The sequence below is a fragment of the Mobula birostris genome, chromosome 2 (assembly GCF_030028105.1).
Source record: "Mobula birostris isolate sMobBir1 chromosome 2, sMobBir1.hap1, whole genome shotgun sequence".
NCBI classification, from domain to species: Eukaryota; Metazoa; Chordata; class Chondrichthyes; order Myliobatiformes; family Myliobatidae; genus Mobula; species Mobula birostris.
Window position 1 is genome coordinate 198788328 of NC_092371.1, and position 27960 is coordinate 198816287.

Here is a 27960-nt window from a genome sequence, read left to right on the forward strand (position 1 = left end):
AGCGAAGGAAAAGTGGGGGACAGATACCAGAATAGGCACAGAACATAGATTGTTCCACAAAGCCAACAAAAAGGCAGGCATAGCTAGGACCCATACGGGTGCCCATAGCTACACCTTTAGTTTGGAGGAAGTGGGAGGAGCCAAAGGAAAAATTATTAAGAGTAAGGACTAATTCCGCTAGACGGAGCAGAGTGGTGGTAGAGGGGAACTGATTAGGTCTGGAATCCAAAAAGAAGCATAGAGCTTTGAGACCTTCCTGATGGGAGATGGAAGTATATAAGGACTGGACATCCATGGTGAAAATAAAGCGGTGGGGGCCAGGGAACTTAAAATCATCGAAAAGTTTAAGAGCGTGAGAAGTGTCACGAACATAGGTCGGAAGGGATTGAACAAGGGGTGATAAAACAGTGTTGCGGTATGCAGAAATGAGTTCGGTGGGGCAGGAGCAAGCTGAGACAATAGGTCGGCCAGGACAGGCAGGTTTGTGGATCTTGGGTAGGAGGTAGAAACGGTAAGTGCGGGGTGTGGGAACTATAAGGTTGGTAGCAGTTGGTGGGAGATTCCCTGAGCGGATAAAGTCGGTGATGGTGTGGGAGACAATGGCCTGGTGCTTCTTAGTGGGGTCACGATCGAGGGGTAAGTAAGAGGAGGTATCCGCGAGTTGTCGCTGTGCCTCGGCAAGGTAGAGGCCCTGAATGGTGGTAAGAAGGAATTCTTTTAGCCAGAGAGTGGTGAAGCTGTGGAATGCTCAGCCACAGACCGCGGTGGAGGCCAAGTCCATGGGTACATTTAAAGTAGAAGTTGATCATTTCCTGATTGGTCAGGGCATCAACGGATATGGGGAGAAGGCAGATGTATGGAGTTGAGTGGGATCATGGGATTGGCCTGTTTCTGTGCTGTACTTTTCTATTATTATATGACTCTATAGTTAAGATTACAGCAAATTTCTGTGTTCAGCCAATTTTAAGAATGATGTCCCATAGTGTCTAACAACTGACATTGTTCAAGACTTCTGAGTGGTGAAAGAATACTTTACATTGTGGTCAAAATGCAGCATAAATAATGTTCAATGTGGTTCCAGATGGGCAGGTTCCTGATTGCTTCCTGAACTTGTCCCCTTGTGAGAAGTTTGCTGCTGTTGTGACTTGCAGGCAAACTCTTATTGCAACACACATCAAAGTTGCTGTTGAACACCTACGCTCTGTCCGCCAGAGAAAGCAGGATCTCCCAGTGGCCACACATTTTAATTCCACATCCCATTCCCATTCTGACATGTCTATCCACGGCCTCCTCTACTGTAAAGATGAAGCCACACTCAGGTTGGAGGAAAAACACCTTATATTCCATCTGGGTAGCCTCCAACCTGATGGCATGAACATTGACTTCTCTAACTTCCGCTAATGCCCCACCTCCCCCTCGTACCCCATCTGTTACTTCCGCTAGTGCCCCACCTCCCCCTCGTACCCCATCTGATACTTATTTTTATACATACATTCTTTCTCTCACTCTCCTTTTTCTCCCTCTGTCCCTCTGAATATACCCCTTGCCCATCCTCTGGGTACCCCCCCCCCACTCCTTGTCTTTCTTCCCGGACCTCCTGTCCCTTGATCCTCTCGTATCCCTTTTGCCTATCACCTGTCCAGCTCTTGGCTCCATCCCTCCCCCTCCTGTCTTCTCCTATCATTTTGGATCTCCCCCTCCCCCTCCAAATTTCAAATCTCTTACTCACTCTTCCTTCAGTTAGTCCTGACGAAGGGTCTCGGCCTGAAACGTCGACTGCACCTCTTCCTACAGATGCTGCCTGGCCTGCTGCGTTCACCAGCAACTTTGATGTGTGTTGCTTGAATTTCCAGCATCTGCAGAATTCCTGTTGTTTGCGTTTTTAAACTCTTATTGCATATTGTTTTTAAGTTAGAAAAGCCATTTGTTCCAAATGAGCTAGATTGGGCGACATAGCAACCTTACAATGTTATCAAGTTTTCTCACCCGTCCCCATCCCTGGCTCCCAAGAATTTTCAGCCAATGTACTTTTTGCACTGATTGGCCTAAAACAAATCATTCTTCCCTGAATCCCCACGCCCCAAAATTCTATTGCATTCCTTGAGGCATCTCCAGTTGTGTATATACCTTCAAAGTCATATTGTGGTGTATTAAGAAACTTTGCTTAGATACATTATCAACGAACACATGCAACTTGCAAAGACTACAGAAGGTTTACTGGTACAGTGCATGCTTTAATTTACTAATGTGATCACTGATCTTCGGTGGCAGAGTAGAGATACGTCTCTATCAGGGAAGGTGTAAGATGCTGCTTCCCTGCAGGTCACCCTTGGGCAAGTTGTAGCACCTGCTTACCCACCCCGTCTCCCGCCGATCAGGGTCACATGGGAGCAGGTGATGCATCACTGTATGAGTAGCTGGTATATAAGAACATAAGAAATCCTGGTTATGCAACCACTGACGCCAGGCGGACAATCTCTAAAGAGTACTGATGATGGCTGGGGTCACCCGTGTTGTCAAGACACTGGCCAGAAGAAAGCAGTGACAAACCACTTCTGGAGAATTTTCCAAGAACAATCATGGTCATAGACCACGATCGTGCACATCATATGACACGGTGCAAGATGCTGATGATGACGATGGTGATCTGCCTCTTTCACACGTGGCAAATTTATAACTTCCAGAAATCGCTGGAGATGTTCGATTAAAGTTACTGCGTAAATTCTTAACACCTCTGTTAAAATAGAACACTAACTGTCCCACTCGGTGGCATTAGATTAACTAAAGATGTATAAGACTTCAAACCCATTTATCTTTTTTTCACCTTATATGTTTGATTATCATTTCCTCCTAAGATGTCCCTGACACAAAAGAACACTTCCACAGTGCTGGAAGTCAGTGCTGAATACTTCCTGGATCTTCCTTTACTCATTGATCTTCACAATGTATCTCGTACGTTGATGATCAACCATTTTACACAAGTTCTTTCTGCACCTACTCCCCTTTAAATCAGATTCCTTGTAAGGTGGCGACTAGATTGCTTTCTTACACAGTTCCTCATCTCATCTGAACTCACTTTCTATAGACCAGGACTCCCTTGCTCAACCAGCCTTGCTGTCTGCTTTAACTCTGAGTTATGTTAAAGAATAAATTCACACACAAGCTTCAGGAAATGTGAACAGGCATAATGATTTATTGTAAAAGCTCTACAAAGCAAAGCAGTGCTCAACAGTTTGACTCAATTACTTATTACATGCTTTATTATCCATAATACAATTAGAAAAAATAGCAATGTCTAATGTGAGGAGATGCAAATACAACCAAATTTCATGAAATTACCATTGAACACAAAACTCATGCAAGTTCTTGCAAGACATTAAAAGATTTGTAAATTAGTGAAAATTTCAATTTATAATCCATCTATGAGCATTATGATGATTTAATTTCGTTTTCTGGCAATTATGTTAATAATAGCAATAGTCAACACCAGCACACCTGCAATTGCACCAACCAGTACTCCCAGGACTGTGCCATGAACCTGTGCTCTCTCACAGCGATCACCAAAGTGCTGGTGAATTTGAGTTGACGCACACCTAAAAAGGAACAACATTACAGAATATGACATAACAATATCGCACAAACAACAGCCTTTCTGTCCAACAGTTTAATGCTGGTGCCTACAGTATGTTCCATACAGATCTCCCCATCTAACAGCTTCCAAGTTCACTAACACATCCTTTCTACAGTCTTCATGTGCTTACCTAGGTTTCCCAGTGAGCAATAGTTCTCTACTATACCAATAATGCAAACTGTGTAGAGCCGTAACAAGCAAGTCTGAGAATGTGTCATCAGATAATGGCCAGGATAAGTTGTAAGGAGCAGTTTACCCAGTGGCCCTGATCTATAAGAGCATCTTCTGAAGTTACCATTAATTGTTTTTGGTCATACTAATTTCATGTTCTGCATTTTGTTTGATGAAACTGGAAAGAGATGTAGGGCATTAGGGAGAATGGCAGTTTGGGCAGCGAGGGCTATCCAAACAAAATGGATTGCTTAGTCCTCCCATTTCACTCTTTTCCACAGATGCGACCTGATCTGCTGTATTCCTCCAGCATGTTGTGTGTGTTGTTTGGATTTCCAACCTCTGCAGGCTTTATCGTGTTTGAATCTTGCCCATCTTCTATCAAACACAAATATAGGGAAAATTCTATCCTCGCTTGGAGCTGCACATCTCCCTAAAGATTATACTGTGTTAAAGATTGTTGTATGGGACTAATGGGTAAGATAGGCAATATTTATCAATAAAGTTGAACTAATGCTAGCATGGGGAATACAACGTGGGCTTGATGATCATCAATATTCTCTTGCCCAGCAGTGTCATATATTTGTATACTTTTTTTTGCTACAACGTTTATAATCATGCCATTATTACAGGTATAATTACAACGTTTAAAAAGGTATTCACACAGCTACGTGGAAACAAAATGATGAGGGAAAAGAGACAAATGCAGGCAAATAGCATTAGCTTAGATGTGCAACTTGGTTAGCATAGACAAGTTGAGCTGTATGGACTATTTGATATCAAATAACTCTATCAACTTAGTAGGACATGTGTCCTATTGTCATGTGGTGTAGCAAATTCAAATATTGTTGAGATTGGCTTTCAACAAAAGTAATTTGCATTTCAGAAAAGGGTAGATCAGATCTTTGTAACAAATGGACATCTATGGTTCTGGAATCAGAGAAATCAGATTTCATAGTGCAAACTGAACCAAAAGGTCATCAAAATTTTCTAAGTAAACCCTGCAAAATAGCTATTTTGCTCCTTCAAAGTACCCACACATGAGTTGCAGAAGCTTCACCTACCTGCAACTTGCTTTCCCATTCACAGTAACACATATTCCACCATTCAGACAATAGCCAGGACTGCACTGCTCTCTGAAGGGACTTTGTAGCTGATGCTCTGCTGAGTAGAGCTGATGTTCTGCTGCTCGCCGATGCCTTAATGAAAGACCCTTGGGCTGAATTGGCACTTCTGTATGAATCAGTGGAGTCAGATCTTTGAAAAAAAGATTAGTTAAGTTCAGCGATTGAGTTTTGCATTTTGGTAATTGTTTCTTTCCTGTTTTCTTCTGTGTGAGTCTAACAACTAACGATGTCTAAGAGGTAGAGAAAGGGGGGGGGAACAGCACGTCCAAATAGGAACAGTATGTCCTTAAAAATTGGCAATGCTTCAAAATAGCACATTGCATTGAGCAATATTGAGTGGAATGGTTGCTTTCAGCATCATATTGAGAGTCCTGAGGTCATGTATTGGGAGCACACAAACGTCCCGGTGTAAGTAGGGGCAGAATCACACCACCTCACAAAACCAAACTCCTCTCCCATTAGCTCTCTGCTGCCCTATATGTGGAGTCTGCGGTTCTCACATTCGCTCATTCACCGCCTCAGAAGCCACACCAGAGAAGAAGCTTTGAAGGGATGATCTCACAATAGTTTGTTTGATGCATTTAATAAGTGACCCTGTATCCATTGGAACTTAGAAGAGCAAGAGGAGACTTGATGAAACATATAAACTCATTATGAGTGTATACATAGCATATTCTTTGCAGTGTCGGGGAACCAAAACCTAGAAGTCTTAGGTTTAAAGTGAGAGGGAAAATATTTAATAGGAACTGTGGAAGCTATTTTATGTCACACAGAGCAGCATGCAATATGGAATGAGTGGCCAGAGGAAGTGTACCTGATTAAATTATCCCACCTGAGGGATAACCAGTAAACTAATCCCACTCCAGATCCATAATTCGTAGTTGTTAGGTGTGTCAGCTGTTTTTTTAACTAGCAGTGCATAAACCGTTGTATTTTTTGACCCCTGGTTTATTGGAGAAATAAGCTTCAATCATTTTCTTTCACCATTAAGAAGAACAGAATGTGCAGTGTACCGTACCCCTTCAGTCTTCCATAGTGTGTTTGAAAAAGCAGCATGTCAAATTACCAGATATAAAAGTAGCAACTGGAGGTAGACTCTCACATATTTCCCCCTCCAGTTCTTCAAACCATACACCCATCAACAATACCATTTGCTTTACAAAATTTAGCCAAGTTTCTCATTCATGTGTCCCTGCCATGAGCTCTCCTTATAACTGACTGTTATCACCTTGTTGACCAATAATATTTATTACTTGCACAAGTAACTAATTTCTCTGCAAAAATTCCTAAACAACTTCAAATCACATGAAGTTAACAATAAAGCACAAAACTCAGCTTTCTAAACACGACTTTCAGTCTGCGATGGGAAAGTAACAACCACACCAAGAGAAAACATGAGAAGAAACTTTACCATTGAACTCAGTAAAAATAATGAGGTCATTATTTTTTAAGAAACTTTTGCGGCGGAGATCCCTGTGTAATATGAATCTTGCCCATCCCCAGGTGGAACTTCGGTAACAGTTGCATGCAACATCGTAGTCTCCAGTTAATGTGGGCTTGTCCCAATAGGAGGTGTTACTGCTGCCTGTAATTAAACAGTGTCATACATATTAGGTTAATGCTAACTTAAATATTAAAGCAGAGTGCAGAATCATATTGGTAGGAAATATGAAGCAAATCTAACAACTTAATAGTGTAACAATCTCAAATTTAACAATTCCAGTTGAGTTTATTATCAGGTTCAGAAGGACAGTGAGATACAGATAGAATGAAAAACTCCTTGCAACATCATCACCAGTGCAAAGGTTTAAATAAACACAGAATAAAAATTCCATATATGTTACAGATCTAATTAAACCATGTTTGTTAAAGCAAGACTGTAATATCAAAAAGCAAAGGTGCAATACAAGTCCATGGCAACGCAAGAAGTAATCTATGGTGTTCCATTGCTGAGATAGGGTTCGGATTGTGCAGGTATATTCAAGAGCCTGATGGTTGTAGGAAAGAAGCTGTTCCCAAACCTGTGGCGTGGGACTTCAGGCTTCTTATCATCTGCTTTGGTTTGGTTGATGTTGACCATGAGATTGTCATAGTGGCCCCACTCAACTAGATGCTTTATTTCACTCCTGCATATTCACTCATCGCCCAAGTGATCTGGCTAACAGTAGTTGTGCCATTGGCGAATTTATCGATGGTATTGGATCTGTGCTTAGAGATGAAGTTATAAATGTAAAGAAAATGGTGCAGGGGGCGAAGAATGCAGTCTTGAGATGTATCTGTCTTGATGATCAACAAAGAGGAGATACTGTTAGCATACTGATTGGGATCTGCTGATGAGGAAGTCAAGGATCCAGTTGCAAAAGAATGTACAGAAGCCCAGATCTAGGAGCTTGCTGATCAGTTTGGGGAGGATGAAGGTGTTGAACACCAAACTGTAATCAAATGACAGCATACTATCATGTGCATGACTGTTGTCCAGATGATCCTGCTCTAAGTGATGACCTAATGAAATAGCATCTGTTGTTGACCTGTTGTGGCAATAGGCAAACTGAAGGGAATCCTGGTAATTTCTGAGTTTAGAGTCGATTCGCGCCAGAAACAAACTCTTCAATGGATTTCACCTGGGTTTTTCATTATTAAAAATTCTTATCTAAACTTTGAAATGAAAAATATACTGAACTATTAGGTTCTTCAATAACGGTTATTCGTGATCTACATTCAAGAACATTATTGCATCGATAGCAGTACATTTTAGTCTTCTGTCCATAAACTGTTATAGAGAAATAGTAGGTGAAATTAATCAGCACATTCTTAGAAAAAGAATATTTTAATTCAATTTGGTATTTTATCTTTTATGACATCCATGTTTACATAGTCCAGATATGGGATCCAGTCAGAATAATTCTCCATATCCCTGAGCCTACTAGTGTGATCTCAATTGCAAAAAATTATATTTTCATTTTAAGTGCGAAATTATAAAAAAAACAATTAAATGGTTAGATACATTTAAAATATTTAAGTAGTTTGTAATATTATAAGGAAATATTAAAACTAAAGGAATTTATCTTTCAATCTCCTTCCACTCCTTTCCCCTGGGATCTCCAACGAAATCAAAGCAATGTCAAATCCAGCAGTGAGTCAGCAACATTGCAGTCCACTGCTGAATCCTCATGGAGATCAGGAGCAGGATGAAGAAACATATTTTGGGTGTCTGATTAAAACCAAGACGTACTGAATTTTCAGTGATGTACCACCTGTAGTTCTATTCCTTGGACTTCTATCCAGACCCAGCTATTGTCGCACTTCCTGATCACTGAGAACAAATTTCCTAAATACCCTAAAAACCTCGAACCCACCAATCAGTATTTCTATGCATGTCGTGATCTCCACTCTCTGCCATGATATTTTAATCATCAGGTCCCTCTAATCCCCATCCTTTTTCACTTGCCCCAACTAATTATATGTGCCACACCAACTGTATGATCTTTAACAATATCTCTTCAAACTCAACTTTGTTTCTCTGATGGTGCTGCCCCGAAATCCGCACCTTATCCAGGCACCTGTCCAATGGACCTCTGTAACTCCCAGCCACCCCTAATTAGGAAGGCTGCTCAAGACTTCACTATATAGTGAAATAACGAAGGCACGTGGCAAAGTTTAGTCTGTGGCTTTAGAGACAGAAGGAAAAGTTAAAGTTCAAAGTAAATTTATTACCAGTGTACCTGAGTTGTATGCCACCATATACCACTTTGAAATTCATTGAAAGAAGGAAAGGATGAAGTTCAAACTGTAAATAATTTTTAGAAGAGATAGCAGCGCGTCACGTGTGCTCAGCCCTCCAGTGAAAGTGATATCTTATCCGTTAAATAGGGGCCGTGGACAATTCTGATTTGATGGAGACAGACGTGAAAGCACAGAGGAACATATGGAGAAATTTCTGAAATGCATGTTCACTGCTGTTGTTACTCTGTGATCGAGAATCTTCCGGAGGGACAGCCTCAAAATCCCCGGCTTTGCCTGCCGTTGGCAACCGAGATTGAGGTCGAATCATTCGGATAGAGATGGTGCTTGGTACTCAGTGTCAGAGAGTTGATCAGAGGCTCGAAGTTTTAGGACGACTCAGTCGGACTGTGGTCGGGCATGGCAGGGAGAGTTTTTCTTCCTTCTCCCATCTGCATGAGATGTGGGACATTTGAGAGACTTTGAACTTTTTACTGTGCTCATGGACTGTTCTTCATCAAGTTATGGTATTGTTGCACAGTTGTAACTATATGTTATAATTATGTGGTTTTGTTAGTTTTTCAGTCTTGGTCTGTCCTGTGTTTTGTGATATCACACCAGGGGAAATATTGTATCATTTCTTAATGCATGCATTACTAAATGACAATGAAAGAGGACTGCGTGTCTTCATAATCTAAATCTAAATCTAAATTCCCAGGTTTCAAGAGGAGAACAGTACTGAAAACAAACATTACTAGTGATTGTGAAGTTATTTGATTGTTAATAAATACTCACCTACTTCATTAAGGCCCATCTGGGAAAGTGAAACCAATTCTTAACCTGGCCTGCATTCTAGGTGACTTCAGTCCCATAGCAAAGTGTGTGATTCAGTGTGTAAGTACAGATGGCCAATAGATGGTGCCCTCGCAGAGTTTGTAAACAAATAACAAGGAGACACCACTAGGTGGTTAATAGTTTGGGAACTAGGTTAAGGAAGATGGAGATAAGACCCATAGAAACTATGAACATGGTGTGTGTATGGCACTGAGAGATTTAAAACTAGAGAATGAAGGAAAATTCAGATTCTCTGTGAAACAAGCACAAAAAATATTTTTGTTTCATATTTCCCGATGTCTGATTATTTTCACTCATATTTATTCACCTGTGCCCATTATGCGCATGTTTTATACCAGCTGTCCCCAACCACCGGGCTGCGGACAGGTGACGGGCTGCAAAGCATGTGCTACCGGGCCGGAAAGGAAACGATATGATTTGGTGACATGAGTCAGCTGCACCTTTCCTCATTCCCTGTCACGGCCACTGTTGAGCATGAACGCACGCGAGGTCATTATCCGCGCCTCATCCATGTCAGTGAGGGAAGGAGATCAACTCCTCGAGCTTCCAAATGACGGTGGGCTGAAAAGTATGTTTGACATTACACCTCTGCTGGCATTCTGGATCAAAGTCAAGGCTAAATATCCTGAGATAGCCACGAAAAAACAGGAGATTAGTGTGCAAACTTAAAGCACACGGTATTGGGGGTAAGGTATTGGTGTGGGTGGAGAGTTGGTTAGCAGACAGGAAGCAAAGAGTGGGAATAAACGGGACCTTTTCAGAATGGCAGGCGGTGACTAGTGGGGTACCGCAAGGCTCAGTGCTGGGACCCCAGGTGTTTACAATATATATTAATGACTTGGATGAGGGAATTAAATGCAGCATTTCCAAGTTTGCGGATGACACGAAGCTGGGTGGCAGTGTTAGCTGTGAGGAGGATGCTAAGAGGATGCAGGGTGACTTGGATAGGTTGGGTGAGTGGGCAAATTCATGGCAGATGCAATTTAATGTGGATAAATGTGAAGTTATCCACTTTGGTGGCAAAAATAGGAAAACAGATTATTATCTGAATGGTGGCCGATTAGGAAAAGGGGAGGTGCAACGTGACCTGGGTGTCATTATACACCAGTCATTGAAAGTGGGCATGCAGGTACAGCAGGCCCTGAAAAAGGCGAATGGTATGCTGGCATTTATAGCGAGAGGATTTGAGTACAGGAGCAGGGAGGTACTACTGCAGTTGTACAAGGCCTTGGTGAGACCACACCTGGAGTATTGTGTGCAGTTTTGGTCCCCTAATCTGAGGTAAGACATCCTTGCCATAGAGAGAGTACAGAGAAGGTTCACCAGATTGATTCCTGGGATGGCAGGACTTTCATATGAAGAAAGAATGGATGAACTGGGCTTGTACTCGTTGGAATTTAGAAGATTGAGGGGGGATCTGATTGAAACGTATAAGATCCTAAAGGGATTGGACAGGCTAGATGCAGGAAGATTGTTCCCGATGTTGGAGAAGTCCAGAACGAGGGGTCACAGTTTGAGGATAGAGGGGAAGCCTTTTAGGACCGAGATTAGGAAAAACTTCTTCACACAGAGAGTGGTGAATCTGTGGAATTCTCTGCCACAGGAAACAGTTGAGGCCAGTTCATTGGCTATATTTAAGAGGGAGTTAGATATGGCCCTTGTGGTTTCGGGGGGTCAGGGGGTATGGAGGGAAGGCTGGGGCAGTGTTCTGAGTTGGATGATCAGCCATGATCATAATAAATGGCGGTGCAGGCTCGAAGGGCCGAATGGCCTACTCCTGCACCTATTTTCTATGTTTCTATGTTCCTATGAAAGCACTGAAAATGTTGCTTCCATTTCCAACATATCTCTGCAATGAATGCAACAAAAACTAAACAGCGGAATAGACTGGACATAAGGAACCCCCTTCGGGTATCGTTGTCTCCCATCACCCCTTGATGTTGCAGGGAAACAAGCCCAGGGCTCCCACTGATTCAGCAGTATTGGTGTGTTGCAATGATTTTATATGTTCATACGGGGAAAATATGTGCTGTGTGTTTAATATCCAAACATTACTTAAAATGTTATGATACTATTGACTTATAAGTGACTTATATAACCGTATAACAATTACAGCACGGAAACTGGCCACCTAGACCCTTTTAGTTTGTGCCGAATGCTACTCTCACCTAGTCCCACCGACCTGCACTCAGCCCATAACCCTCCATTCCTTTCCTGCTCATATAGCTGTCCAATCTTTCTTCAAATGATAATATCGAACCTGCCTCTACCACTTCTACTGGAAGTTCGTTAGTCCGTTCAACACTTACTTCAAGCTCCCCTGATAATTGACTTATCACTGTATTCATGCGAGGAAAATATGCGCTGTGTGTTTAATATTAAATTCATTAGATAAACCCTTTTAGAAATGAAATTGAGTGTACTAGCCACTTATCACCAATATTGCGGTCGTGATTAACACTCCACCCCCACCCAATCAGAATCACCAAAATCGATTTGTGAAAAAAATCGGCACGTTCACGCATGTGCACTGGTGCCCGCGCAAGGTTTCATTCTCATTGTAGTCTTTCTCGGGGTAAACAACGCATTTGACTGCTACTCTTCTCCGTTGGCAACCCTACCCCCCACCCCCGGTCGCCGGTCCGCAAGAATATTGTCAATATTAAACTGGCCTGCAGTGCAAAAACTGTTGGGGACCCCTGTTTTATACCAACTGAAAACAAGGAGAAACAGTTTGACCAAAGTTCAAGCTCTTTCTTATAGAATCCATTTCAAACAGATGCTAAAATTGTAACAGAGATATTGCATTTATTTTCTCACCGGGTAGAAGATAACTTCCATTTGTAGTGAAGCTTCGAGCAGACGACATTCTGAGTTTCACATCAGGATGCTGGTCCATTACTGTAATGGTAACTTGTCTGTTCCCAACTGGCCATTCAAGCATATCATCATTTTCACCACTGCACAGGTGGAAAAAGATCCCTGTATAATTTTCATAACGAGAATGAGGTCTTAAAGTTAAACCGTATCGATATCCTTCCGGGCTATAGAAACATGGACTGTTTATGGCACTCCTATCATTGTTTTGAAGATTTTTGGTGAAGTTCCTTACATGCCAGACACTATAAGGACATTTGGTCTCGGTAAGTGTGACATCATCCAGGAAAATACCACCTGAAGAATCACTGGGGTTACCAATTATTCCTTCGAAAACATAACGAAACTTGGCTGTCGCATTGAAGGTCACATGGGCAATGTTCCATGAATGGCTGCCATCCGCTGTAGAGAAAGAAATAAATGATAAAAACATGAAATATTTGTCAAAGTTTTAACAATCAGAATGATTTATCATACAAGGCATGGAATTTAATGTGGTTGATGAAATCTCCAGGAGTAACGGGAGTAAAGCACGTTCAGATGAAGTGAAGTGAAACAACATGTACCAATCTGAAAATGAGTAGTCTCATGACTGGAATAACTAAACATAAAAGTATTCTTTCTAACCAGCACATCAACATATGCTCAGAGTATTATTATATTGCAATTATTTATTGAAAATAGTGAAAAATTTGGTTTCTAGGTTACTTGGATAGTTTCTGTTATTAGATTTTAAAGCTCACCAACCCTCCAGATCAAAGGTGTCGCTATGGAATAAGGAATTGTTATGGATGCTAATTTTGCAGAAAGTTCTCTTAGCCAATGATACTCAAGTTCCTCACCCTGATCACTATCATTGCTATTACCTGCTCACACCCTGAAATGGAAATTTACATCATTTTCAGTGGCAATTTCTACTCTGTCCTAATTTACACACTGTTCAAATCAGGTTCTACATTAGTTTTCCCTTCTCTATTTCAGGAATAGATAGGTATTCAACATTTATGAAAAACCAACAAACCCATAACTTTCTTGGCCACACTCCCTCTCTCGCCAGTTCCTGAAAGGACAATGCTAGTTTCCGGTTTCCTCTATCTTTGTTATATCTACTTCAATAATGTTACCTCCCACACCTTTGCTTCTGATTTCCTTTATCAGTGATTATCCCTAATGAGCAGATCTTCAGCTGCATCCACCCCATTCACTGCACTTCTCCATTTGATACTCTCCTGAACCCACTCTTCATGGAAAACACACAAAATTCTCAATGAACTCAGCAAGAGCGGCAACCTGCCTGAAGAGGAATGAAAGGTCAACATTTTGGGCTAAGACTCTTCATCAGGACTCAAGATCAGGCTTTGTGAAGGGTCTCAACCTGAAAACTTGTCTGCGCATTTCCCTCCATTCTGTTTGAGTTGCTTAACATTTCCGGCATCTAGAGAATCTTGTTTCCCCATTTAATCATTGTCTTCACTTTCCATAATCATCAACTCTGCAATTAACACTATCACTGCCACCTATAGTGTGGCACCACCTCTAAACATATGAACCCCTTAATACCCCAAAATGCTTCTTCAGGACTTGATGAGTCCTGAGGAATGGTCTCGGCCTGAAACGGCAATGCTTACACTTTTCCATAGATGCTGCCTGGCCTGCTGAGTTCATCCAGCATTTTGTGTAATAAGTGTAATATTTCCAGTTTGGTGATGATACAAAGCTAGCTAGCAATACGAGCTGTCAGGACGATGTAATGAAGCTGTAAAGGGATACGGAAAAGTTGACAGATTGGATCACACATGTCAGATGGAACATATTGTGTAAATGTATGAGATCAAATGGTTTGGTAGGGAAAACAGAAAGGTAGAGTGTTTTTTTAAATGGTAGGAGATTGAAAGTTGCTGATGTTAAGGGGGCGGGATCTGGGCATCTTAATGCATGAAACATTGAAAATTAGCGTACAGGTACAGCAAGCAACGAGGAAGGCAAACAGTGCATTGGGTTTTATTGTAGGCAGACTAGAGTAAAAGAAAGGAGTAGAGAGCATTAGCTCTGATTATATACATCATTGATGAAACTACATTTAAAATATTGTGAACAGGTCTGTGGCGAAAGTGAATGCCAGCTTGGTATTTGATGAGAGATAAAGGAGACTGGACCAAGAATTGAGAGGGTCGCCATTAAGAAGTAGGGTACTTGACTGAGTAGATGTGGGATAGATATTTCCCCTGGTTGGGATATCTAGACCAAAGGTCATAATTTTAAAATAACTGCTGGCCAGACTGGATAGAAGTGAGAAGGAAATTCTTCACCTGGGTGTACTGAATATTTGGCTCAATCCCTAAGCATATTCAAGACAGAGATTAGTAGATTCTTTGATATCGATATTAGACTTTTGGACAAATATTATGCATAGGAGAGATTTGAGTTCAAAGTAAATTGATTATCAAAGTAACACACTCAAAATGCTGGAGAAACTCAACAGGCCAGGCAGCATCTATGGACAAAAGTACAGTTGACATTTCATGCCAAGACCCTTCAGCAGGACTGGAGAAAAATAGATGAGGAGTAAATTACTCCAATCTTTACTCCTGCGATCTAATCCTCATCTTCTTTTCTCCAGTCCTGATGAAGGGTTTTGGCCCAAAACATCGACTGTACTTTTTTCCATAGATGCTACCTGGCCTGCTGAGATTTTCTAGCATTTTGTGTGCGTTGCTCAGATTTCCAGCATCTGCAGCTTCTTCCTTGTTTATTATCAAAGAACTTATTTGTCACTATATACAATCCTGAGATACATTTTCTTGCAGGCATACTAAATAAATCTGATAAGCATAACAGAATCAATGAAAGACTGCACCAACAGGTCGTATGTAGCACGCAGAATTTTGCCATGATTCACCTGTGCCATCTTGCAGATTTAGAGAGAAATGGACAAACATAGACAAATGAAGTAATAGGTTATCAGTCTAAAAAGATCATACCTTGTAATGTATGAATTTTAACTAGTTTTCGAACAGTTCCAGTTCCATCATCCATTTTCATCCATATAACGAGCTTATCCATTGGACTGCCTGTCATTTTGTAGAAAAACTGAAGACACTGCTCATCCCTTCTGGGGTACAGGATCCTGGACTCCAGAACAGCATTTTGACCTGCATTGCCATTCTTAGTATCAAAGTACATGAAGTATCCAGCATCTAGAATTTCAATAATTTGTTAGAAACTGGAGAAAGTGGAACTCCCTTTGTACATAGTAAAAAAAAGCCTCAGATTCATTCATTGTTTTACAACTATGGAACAAATTAAGATGCAGAAATTATTGGTGTCAAGAGAAAGAATAATTTTAGTTTTACAAATCTATATCAAATGACAGACGTCAGGATGAAACATGTTTCAAATCAAACTCTTAATCTGAAATTAAAGAAGCAATTGAAGATATGATAACCATTTATTTCTAATTGAATAAAGCAAAGCAGGATCATTGATTAAGTTGATATTTACATAACTGAGTGTAAAAATGTAGTAGATGTCTGTAGGCGATTGCTCAGCAGTTTAGGGGCTGCTGATTATACAGCATTCCTAAAATAAGCTTCTGATGTGCAATTATATTTTGTTCCAGTCCTAGTTTGTCCATTGTTATGTCATTGATCGTAAGTTTTTGTTTCTACTTCTGCCAACAATGCAATCAATCCCCTTTGGCATCATCCTGTATATTCCTTTCATTTTTTTCAATACATCATTCATGCTATCGCCTGTCAGGAGTTACTTGTGTAGCTTTTCACATTTGCCAAGTTTCCTTATTAACAATGAAACATAGAAAACCTACAGTACAATACAAGCCCTTCAGCCCACAATGCTGTGTCAAACATGTCCTTACTTTAGAAATTACCTAGGATTACCAATCGCCCTCCACTTTTCTAAGCTCCATGTACCTATCCAGGAGTCCCTTAAAAGACCCTATTGTATCCGTCTCCATCACTGTCACCGGCAGCCCATTCCACGCACTCACCACTCTCTGCATAAAAATCTTACCCCTGACATGTCCTCTGTACCTAGTTCCAAACACCTTAACACTGTGCCCTCTTGTGTTAGCTATTTCAGCCATGGGAAAAAGCCTCTGCCTATCCGCACGATCAATGTCTCTCATCATCTTATACACCTCTATCAGGTCAACTCTCATCCTCCATTGCTCCAAGGAGAAAATGTCAAGTTTGCTCAACCTATTCTCATAAAGCATATTCCCCAATCCAGGTAACATCCTTGTAAAGCTCCTCTGAACCCCTTCAATAGTTTCCACATCCTTCCTGTAGTGAGCTGACCAGAACTGAGCACAGTACTCCAAGTGGGGTCTGATCAGGGTCCTATATAGCTGCAACATTACCTCTTCGTTCCTAAACTCAATCCCACAACTGATGAAGGCCAGTACACCGTATGCCTTCTTAACCACAGAGTCAACTTGCGCAACAGCTTTGAGTGTCCTATGGACTCGGACCCCAATATCCTTCTGATCCTCCACGCTGCCAAGAGTCTTACTATTAGCACTACATTCTGCCATCATATTTGACCTACCAAAATGAGCCACCTCACACTCATCTGGGTTGAACTCAATCTGCCACTCTCAGCCCAGTTTTTCATCCTAACGAGTCCCACTATCATGTCTTGCAGCCCTCCACACCATCCACAACACCCCCAACCTTTGTGTCAATCTTATTGGAAGCTATGGCAACAGGTACAGGTCATATTCTTCCTAATTTCCATTCAGGTTCCTGGATTGAACAGCTTGTTAGATGAAGAATGTCTGATGTCTCTGGGCCTGTAGTCACTAGAATTTTGAAGAATGAGACATAACCACATTGAAACCTATCAAATGGTGAAAGACCATGGTGATTGGATGTGGAGAGGATATTTCCTGTGGTGGATGAGTCTAAGACCAGAGGACACAGCCTCAAAATAGAGGAGCATCCATTTAGAATGGAGATGAGGAGGAATTTCTTTAGCCAGAGAGAGGTGAATCTGTGGAATTCATTGCCATAGGCAGCTGTGGAAGCCAAATCTTTATGTATATTTCAGGCAGAGGTTGATAGATTTGTGATTGGTCAGGACATGAAGGTATATTGTGGGGGGGGGAGGCGGAAGTCTGGGGCTGAGGGAGAAAATGGATCAGCCAAGATGAAATGGTGGAGCAGACTCATTCGGTCAAATGGCCTAATTCTGCTCCTATATCTTATGGTCTTGTGGTCTTATTACCGCTTTGCATCATTTATTACAAGGTCAAAAACTTTTCTTATCAGCAGGAAAGCCATCCATTGTAAATAGAATTCTGAGTCACAATGCTGTAGAATTCTCTGTTCTTTGATTTCAATTCTTATTGGACATACTTAGATAAAAATAGTTAAAAACGCAGCACCTCAGAACTGTTATCGTTTTTTTTGTACAACAAAACAATTCTTAAGTTCTCTTTGGGCACTAGATGGAGTAAGTTGCATTTTGGCTTTGCTCCGTTCATTTTTCAATCTTTTTACCACCCTTTTACTATCTATATTAAAGTGTTTATAACACTTTTATATGCTTGAACTTTGATTTTTAATCACTGGAATGGATACCAGAGGGAAAAAGGCATCAGCCGAAGGCAAGGAAGCTGGTAGTGGAAATGGAAGGAGAGAAGGTGATTTTAAACAGCCTAAACAGTCTCAACTCACTTTGGAAGCTATGTCGAAGCTCCTGGATGATAAATTCGATAAAAGATTTTCTACTTTGGAAGTATTGTTAAAGGAGATTGAAGGTAGACTGGGAGCACTTAAGCAGGAGAGTGAAAAACAACAGCGGCAAATTTCTGAACTCGATGAAGCTGGTAGACAGAGATATCGTAGATTGGATTTGTTGGAAAAGAAATTAACTTTGACCACTCAAACACTGGAACAGTATAAAGTCAAGATTATTGACCTGGAAAGTAGCAGTCATAGACAGAATTTGCGAGTAATAGGACACCGTGAAGACGTTGAGAGTGGTGACCTTACTAAATTCCTTTCTCAATTTTTGATGGACGTGTTCGGCTCTGATCAATTTTTTTTTCTACTCCTCCTATACTTGATCATGTTCAGCAGGCTTTAAGAGCAAAGCCACCTAAAGAGTTGAAGCTTTGACCTGTTTACTCCGATTCCATTATCTGCATAGCAAGGAGCATTTAATTCGAATTGCCCATCGGAAAGGGGTTATTGAACACGGAGACCTCAACTTTTGTCTGGTTGAAGACTACAGTCCTGAGGTAATACAGAAAGAGCGCTTTTTAAACCGGTGATGTCAGAGCTCTATCAAAGAAAGTTCCAATCAGCTCTGCTATTTCCAGTTCACCTAAGGGTTGTTCTGACTGATAAATCACGTAAATGGTTTAAATCCGTGGATGAAACTCATCAGTTCCGTGAGGATCAATGTTTAATCTCAACAGTCTAATAAATTTACTGTTTCTTCATGTCTGTACTCATTTGGTTTCTCAGTTAATAACCAGTTCATAGATCTGGACTTTCAAAGTTTGAAGGATTTTGCCCTCGGTTTAATAATACTCGTAGTTTGTTTTGAAGTATGAATGTTTATCACGATTTCATGTTAAAGTTCCTTTTTTTCCCCTGTATTATTTTATTTTGTTTTTTCAATTGTTTGTTTTTGAAAATAATTAAGAATCTGATTTGGTGATTGATGGTTTTTTTTCCTGAAATATTAATAAGATTGTATTCTGTTTCACTTTCCATGATCTCGCCTTTCAAAATGTTTTGCAAACGGCTGTTCTTTTTAACATTTATTTGGTGTTTTTTATGGTATTCTTTTCTCAATGTGTTGACTGTGGGTGGTATTTTGCATTCTTTTCAATTTTGGAGATTGGCCTTCAAGAGATGTGGGGGTAAGGGAGTTTCTAGATAGCTTTCTGGCTGTCTATTCGCCAATTTTCAGGCTTTTGTGGATGGAAAGTGGGGCTATTTTTAATTTAGTTTTTTTCATCTGGGCTTATCTGAAACTATAAATATGGTCTGAATTGTCATAACTTCTGGTTCCCCTTTAAACCTTTTTCCATCTTCCTGAGTTATGAGTTTCCAATGCATTAAGGTTAATCCTTCACATACCATGTGGCTTAGTCAAGTAAAATGGATAATATTATTAACTTTGTTTTATGGAACATTAATGGTTTGAATCATCTGATTAAACGGAAGTAGATTTTTAAAGTTTTTCATAGATTGAATGCTCAGATTATCTTTGCCCAGGAAACTCATGTGAGGAAGGAGGATAATCGGTGGTTTTTTAGGTCTTGGAAAGACAAACAATTTCACTCCAACTCACAGCATAAGGTGAAAGGAGCCTCTACTTTCATAGATTCCTCAATTTCATTTGTTCACTATGAAACAAGTTCACACCTGAATGGTAGATTTTTGTTAATTACTGGTTTACTTTATAACCAAAAAGTTGTTATGGTTAATATCTAGGCATCAAATACCGACTATCCTGAATTCTTTAAGCATTTATTTGCATCTCTTCCTAATTTAAATGAATATACTTTGATAATGGGCAGAGATTTTAACTGTTGCCTGAATCCGTCAATGGACAGATCTGTGCCCAATCAGGTACTTCCAAACAAATCCACTATTTTTATTAATTCCTTTTTAGTTGACTCCAGAATTTTAGAAATTTGGAGGTTTTTAAATCTTAACGATAAAGAGTTCTCATTATTTTCTCATGTGTATCATAATTACTCTAGAATTGATTACTTTTTTATGCACTCTCTGTTAGTTTCGTCTGTTACTGCCTGTGAGTACGATTCAATCACCGTCTCTGATCATGCGGCCTTGAAGCTATCAATCAATTTAACTGATGTAACTTTCAGCGCTCAGCAATGGCAGTTCAGTTCTACTCTACTTCAGGACTTAAATTTTGTTAACTTTATTAAAGAACAGATTACCTTTCTCTTTTCAACTAACTTCACGGAAGAAATTTCCAGCAGGATATTATGGAATACTTTTAAAGTATATATCAGTGGACAAATTATTTCATATTCTGCTGGATTGAAAAAATGAATTAATAATGAAATATGTACATTGGTTGATTATGATTAAAGAAATTGATAAAAAATATTCTGCTGCTCCTAATCTGGAGCTTTATAAAAAGACAGTTGAACTTCAGATGCAACACAGTTTATTATTAACATCCCCGACTGAAAATCAATTACTTAAAACTCAGAGTCAATTTTATATACATGGTGATAACTCAGGTAAATTACTGGCCAACCAACTGAAAGCTGCTTCGGCTAAATGTCAGATTATTAACGTTCGTAAACAGGATGGTATTTTGATGGTTGACCATGACGAAATTAATAAATCTTTTCAGGAATTCTATACCTCTTTATACCAATCAGAATTTCCTGATGATTCTACCATAATGCATGAATTTTTATGGAAATTGAATATTCCAAAATTACCATTTAATGAATGTTTAACACTAGATGCATCCATTACGGAAGAAGTAAAGAAAACAATTTCTTCCATTAATTCTGGTAAAGCACCCAATCTGGATGGGTATAAAGTAGAATTTTAAAAATCTCTTTCAAATCTACTTTCTCCTTGGTTATGTAGAATCTTTAAGGATGCCTTATTTGTAGGAAAATTATCACAATCCTTTTCTGAAGCATTTATTTCTTGAATTCCTAAAAAAGATAAAAGCCCCACTGAATGTGTATCATATAGATCTATATCCTTGTTGAATGTGGACTCCAAAATCTTTTCCAAAATATTAGCAATTAGATTGGAAGTTGTATTGCTACAAATTGTCTCTGACGACCAGACAGGATTTATTAAAAATCGTTATTTGTATGTTAATATTAGGAGGTTAATGAACATTGTATATACTTCTTCATCTAAAACTCTAGAATGTGTTATTTTGCTTGACGCCGAGAAGGCGTTTGATAGAGTTGAATGGGAATATTTATTTAATATGCTTGAGAAATTTAATTTTAGCCCAAAATTCATATCTTGGATTAAATTGATATATCATACACCTTTGGCTTCTGTACTTAGTAATAATCATAGATCCCCCTTTTTTAGGCTTTATCGAGGTACTAGACAGGGCTGTCCTTTAAACCCTTTACTACTTGATATTGCCTTGGAACCCTTGGCAATCGCTCTTCGTGATTCACCCAATATATTTGGCATTATTCGTGGGAATGGGATGCATATGGTATCACTGTATACAGATGACATGTTACTATATATCCCTAACCCAGAGAAATCCATCCCTGCAGTAATATCATTCTTTGCTCAGCTTAGTAGTTTTTCTGGTTATAAATTGAATCTTAATAAGAGTGAGCATTTCCCATTAAATATGCAAGTTCCAATTGATAGACAATTTAGACTGGCTACTGATTATTTTACTTATTTGGGTGTTAATATTACTCAGAAGCATAAGGATCGATTTAAAGTAACTTTTTACACTTAATTTTTCATGTTAAACAACTGCTTACTAAATGGTCCTCATTGTCCCTATCATTGATTAGTCGAACTAATGCTACTAAGATGATTATTTTACCTAAATTTCTCTATCTATTTCAGGCGGTACCAATCTTCATCTCTAAATCATTTTTTGATATTATTGATTTTAAAATTTCTTCATATATATGGCAGAATAAAAATCCTACATTAAGTCAGAAATATTTACAGAAATCAAAAAAGGATGGTGGTTTGGCATTGCCGAAACTTATTGGGCCTTATCTATTATTGGGCAATTAATATTCGATATCTAACGTTCTCGACAGAAGATTTGGATGAAATTCAATGTCCACGACGGGTGAACCTCGAGTGCGACTCTGTACAGGGGTTCTCATTGGCTTCTATTTTAGGGGCTTCGCTTCCCTTTGCACTTATTAAACTGAATAAACAAATGATTAATCCAATAACTAAACAAACAATACGAATATGATTTCTATTTCAGAAAATTTTTGGATTGAGTAAATTTACCCTATCAAGTCCTATTATATGCATTTTTTTCTTCCAACCATCCAGAACTGATCAAGCTTTTCTTTCATGGAAGACAAAGGGAAAACATGTTTTCGTGACTTATTTATGGATAATTGTCTCGTGTCTTTTGAACAGTCATCTAATAAATATAATTTGTATTAATATCACATTTTTTCAGATATTTACAGATTCGAAAGTATTTAAATGTTATTTTACCTACTTTTCCGAAACCACATCAAACTGAAATTACAGGAAAAAATTTAGCTTTAAACCCTTATCAGAATGAATTTAATAGCAATTGTTTAGACCAATCTGAAATGTCACAACTGAGATTTCTTTAGTCAAGTTTATTTGAGGTTATGCAAACAACGCAGGTAAATGTTGATCAGATCAGGTCAGCCATGATCTTTCCCCATGACAGAACAGGCGCAAGGATCGGAATGGTGGATTAGGTGATCATGGGAAATTGAAAGAACTTGATGGTTCACACTCACCTCTGCATTTTCCATTTATAGTATGATCTTCATTTCCAGGACTGCTCTTCACATGAACCCAGTCGGTAGCATCCTGTTCTCCCTGGATCATGCCACAGATATTAAGAAACTCAAATGCACATTGGTCCAACAGTGTGAGAGTGGCATCTGAGATAAAGGTTTATGTGAAAATCAAAATTAATCAATATCCCTGAAGAGGACCATAGTCATCAAGAAAATGAATTGAAAACTGAACTTACTGCATTTATACCATTGATTTAACCTCAGCAGATCAAGAGCACTGAAGTCTAATCGCTGTCCAATAATGTCATTAAGCGCCGGTATCTTTGTAGTGATGGTTGGCACACTATCGTTTTTGTTGTAGGAGAATGGTGGATAATGCATCAGAGATTCATAATCATATGGAGTGTTGTGGTCAGTAATGATGTCATCGCTATACACTTCAAAATCTGACTTATAACCTGAACAAAAGTACAACATTGACATTCAGCAGCAGTTAAGGGTAATTTATTTTCAAAATTAGATTAAATGTTAAATTTATTTAATTAAAATTACAGATTTTATACCAATAACCAAGCAATCCTATTGTTCTTTTGCAACATAGAGTTATTAAAGTATCATTTGAAAGAAATTACAAATACCTGATGTATAAATTGATACTGAAGGATGTCATTTGGCCCATTGGCTCCCAGTATAGTTATCCCAATAGTCCCATCTCCTCCCTATTTCCCTGATATTTATTCCCCATACACATGCTCATCAATTGTCCTTTGATTCTTTTTACCTCCACCCTACACTCAGAAGTCATTGGAATGAGCTAATTACTTTACCGGCAAGTTTTTACCATGTGGGAGAAAGCCCATGTGTTCATGGAGAAATCATGCAAACTCCACACAGACAGAATCGCAGGACAGGGTCAAGCCCAGAGCCTTTCAGATCTGTGTCAGTACGCTCAACTAAACCAATATACCTATGAGATTGTTAACTTGAAACCTTACCAGGCTGAATTTCATTCCACCAAATATTAACGTAGTCATCACGGTCTGGTCTTGAGTGCTCGTGGTAAAATCCTAGTGCATGCAGAATTTCATGCTCAACAAGAGGTTTTCTGTCACAATTTTTACCAATGGACAAAACTTGGCCATTGTGCATATTACCAATAAAAGACCAGCACCTGTTCAATGAAGACAGTATTTTGACAATTACATACAAAGAAGAAAAAATATATTTGTTTAGAATCCAGTAGATACGCTTGAAATATGTTCATTTTAGCAACGTACAGGACATATTTCCATACTTCCATGACATAGCCGAGGAGGAGTCATGTTGGTGCTAAATTGTGACTCCTTTGTGTTCATCTATGAAAACAGCTTAATTTCTACCTTTGATGTCTCTCCTTTTCCCTTTCAGGTTGGATGGAATTCTATTAAAGACCCTGACCTGAAGTTACACTCAGACCTCGGTTCTTTGCTGTGGTGGGAACTGCTCCCAGGAGCTCACAACCGGCCGCTTTTCGATACCTCACAGACGCGGCCCAGAAAACGAGCACGCTTTCAAGGTTGTGAGGTTTTGCAGCCCTGAGGATGGGCTGATTCTAAGCCAGTGCCACTGACTGAAATGTCGCAGGAAAGAATGAAGCATCAGGAGCACAAATCAGCTGTCGGAAGCTGTGTACTCAGCGAGTGGAGGGTGCTGATGTTTATTTTTATAGAGATGGGTAGGGGTGGAGGAGGATAATTGCCTTGCTGCTGCTTGTGCGTGGGAGGGGGAATGGGGGAGACTTTGGGGTTTTAACTTTTTAACTGGCACTCATTCTTTGGGACTCCCTTCTGTCTTCGTGGATGTCTGCAAAGAAAAGGAATTTCAGAGATTTCATCTCTGATAGTAAATGGAATTATTGAACTGCAATGCTGTTATTAAAATAGCATCAGATCTTTGGTGTTGTTGTTGTGATGTCAATCATAAATAGTACGCACGCCAAGTTCATGATTAAAATAAGCTGCAGGAATATGCAAGGATTCTTTCCAGGTACCTGCAGAGAGCCACAAACTCAGCTATAGCTCAAATATTTAATTCGACTGTCAATGTACACTGCACAATATTAAAAAGACGAGCCTCCAACCATCTCCAAAGGTAGCTTGAAATGGAGTGCAGAGATCTTCTTCCTGATCCTGGTGTAGGCAAATCAAGTTACGAACCACGCTATACCTTACGTTATGGAAAAGATGAGCAGGACAGGGAGAATAAAGGGAAGGGCTGGTACATGGTGTAGGCCAGGAGAGACTGAATGTGATTAGTAGTGGTTGTGTTTCAGATCTTTCCTATTTCTCTCTCAGTCTCTCTTCTCTTTTTTTTCAACTTAAAACATAATTTCTTTCTAAAATTTCCCAGAGATTTTCTGAAGATTAATTTAGTTTTTGTCTCTGCATTTAGAGAAGATTTTTAAAAGTATATTGCTGTCTCTTTTGAACAATATCAACAATATTTCTTCTTTGTACATCATGCTTAATGCACCAAGGCCCATCGATATATGGAGAGGGATAGGAAGAAAGATAACTCACATATCTACCATCAATTAATCATAGAGAATTAAATGCAGATTTTAGGTTTAAATAGTTGCGAAGAGAATTTCAGAGTGATCAGATGAGGACTCTTTTAATGAAAGATAGAGATGAATATGCAGAAGATAAATTTGGGAAAATTAAGAATGCAAACGTAGAAAGTTAAGTTAATAGAAAAGATGGAGCAAGGGTAAATCAAACTACTACAGATGCTAGAAATCTAAAGCACTGGTCAATATTTACAGCATGAACCTGCTATATTGTTTAATGCTTGCAGAGTACCTGAAAGGAGATAAATAATACTGGGCTCTCTTCTTTCACAGTCAAAACAGCACACAGTTTGTACTATTTTATGAAACTAAGAATCTTTGGTGCAGTCTATATGCAAAAAATAATTATCAAACTGTATAGTTTTATACATACCCATATAACTTTTTAAAAGATAGGAAAGATTTCTCTCCTTCGTATGGTTTAAAATCAACGCACGACTTTAAGCGAAACTGCTCAAACGCATCCAAGATGATGCCCTTGGCATTTAAATCTGAAAATCAGAATTTAAGAAATTCATTTGATGTATTTTTACACAATAAACCAACGCTAGGTAAATATAACAAATGAAGGAGTTTGACCATAAATCTCTTCACTTGTAATGGTCAAAAGCTACTTAAAATATGATTTAAAATGATACCCAAATACGGCTACTTCTTGCTTATGAGATGATGAGAATGAATTTTTCTGGAAATTCTCAGTGTAAGTGCCACTATGTCTTTCAACTCCTGAGCATATGCTCACTGACAAGTTTCTGTTGTGCTCTGTGAATGGGCTCTGCATGGAGTCCAGCCACTGAGTAGAAACTTGCTCAGAGTCCCTTGGAATCATGTTCCAGGAAACAATTAATTTGAGCAACACACACAAAAAACGCTGGTGAATGCAACAGGCCAGGCAGCATCTATAGGAAGAGGTACAGTCAATGTTTTGGGCCGAGACCCTTCATCAGGAGTCCTGACGTCAACTGTACCTCTTCCTGTAGATGCTACCTGGCCTGCTGCATTCACCAGCATTTTGTATGTGCGTTGCTTTAATTTCCAGCATCTGCAGATTTCCTCGTAGTTGCAAACTATTAATTAGAGTTTTTTTGTGCTTCTGTAAGAGAAAGAAGTAACAATATCTTAATTTGATTTTTTTATTATTATTTACATTTATTTTCATGTTTTCAACTATTTAAAATGTTTTGAAGAATCAACTTTGTTTTCTGTTCAAACATCATTCAGAATTCTGGCAAGATTGACCCCTCTTCTGCAAAAAAATATGGAGAAATTTCAGATATGCACATTATGCATTCATCTTTTGCTGTCCCATGATTTAACTTTAGGAAAGTATATACAGTTAATGAAGCAAAATGATCATCCTCTGGGCTACAACATGTGCACTAGAAATTGCCTATCATTCTGCGTCAAAAATGATTCGGCTTTGATTTATTTTACAATGAACAACAACAGTGAATAAATTTGTTCATCAACACAAAAGTGAAAAAGTGCTCTGTCCATTTAGCAATATTTCACTTTTGAATTCTGATTGCTTATCTTCAATAAGTCCCTAAAGTTGTCAATGTAAACATTTCAAATTTCCCTGTTTGGACAAGATTGACTACTCTCCTGCAAAATACTATTGAGAAATTTCAAATGTGCACATTAAACATTCATATAATATTAGATGCTTAAATCAGGACATTAATAATGAGTGTGAAGACCTCCATATTATCAATAATTTATAAATAAAATTTTACCAAGACTATCTGTTAGAATGTATGGAACTGGGAATGTCCATCTCTTTGTTGGGTCTTTATGAGCATTCCGTCCTCGCTGAAACAAAGTAGGGAAATCAATATTCCATGAAAGATGACAGCATGGTACAAAATGAATCTATTATGAATCAATATAATGCATATCATACTTACAACTACTGCAATGTCTCCCCGAAGCAAAAACCTTTGGGATTCTATCAGAAAGGTAATCGGAAAAACATATTATAAGAAATTCTACATGTTGATCAAAGATGCTGTGAGAATTTTCAATAATTCAGAGAAATTTAGAAGGATATACTAGTAAATTTAAGAGACTTAACTTTCAAGATAGTAGAGAATGCATTCTTTGTTCTAAGTCTTATAAATTACCTGCATTTATTTGTGGGATATCCTCTTTTAAATTGCTAACATCCACTTCATAATCTAATTAATGAAGAATTAGAAATGAATGCATTAAACATTAACAAAGATATTGTTTGAAAGGCTTTTAAAACAAGCAACAGAGAAAAGCAACACTTACAATTTTCAAAAGGACCCTTTCTGATCTGGAAAAAAAATATTTGATTTTAAATGGTAAAAGTATAATCAAAATAATTTGCAAATGAACATAGTGCATCTTACCACCAAAGTTTCACAATATGCCAAAAAAACTACTAAAGAAAAGGAATACAATGCGGATGAGTGCATTTTTGTTCCACTCAGCAAATGCATTGGCTGTCAATATATGG

The 27960-nt window shown here is 38.9% G+C and overlaps 1 protein-coding gene across 1 annotated transcript; it reads right to left on the reverse strand.

Annotated features, from left to right (window-relative positions):
* Positions 1 to 3241: 3241 nt before the first annotated feature.
* LOC140209978 (meprin A subunit alpha-like) lies at positions 3242 to 27954 on the reverse strand. Its single transcript, XM_072278686.1, has 14 exons — positions 27854 to 27954; positions 27753 to 27777; positions 27602 to 27655; positions 27386 to 27426; positions 27215 to 27290; positions 25852 to 25969; positions 23866 to 24041; positions 23107 to 23328; positions 22868 to 23014; positions 15363 to 15578; positions 12325 to 12783; positions 6341 to 6514; positions 4867 to 5059; positions 3242 to 3593 (listed from the first exon to the last, which is right to left on the reverse strand). The coding sequence occupies exons 1-14, from the start codon at positions 27941 to 27943 to the stop codon at positions 3440 to 3442; spliced, it is 2145 nt and encodes a 714-aa protein (XP_072134787.1). The 5' UTR covers positions 27944 to 27954; the 3' UTR covers positions 3242 to 3439.
* Between the last annotated feature and the right edge of the window lie 6 nt (positions 27955 to 27960).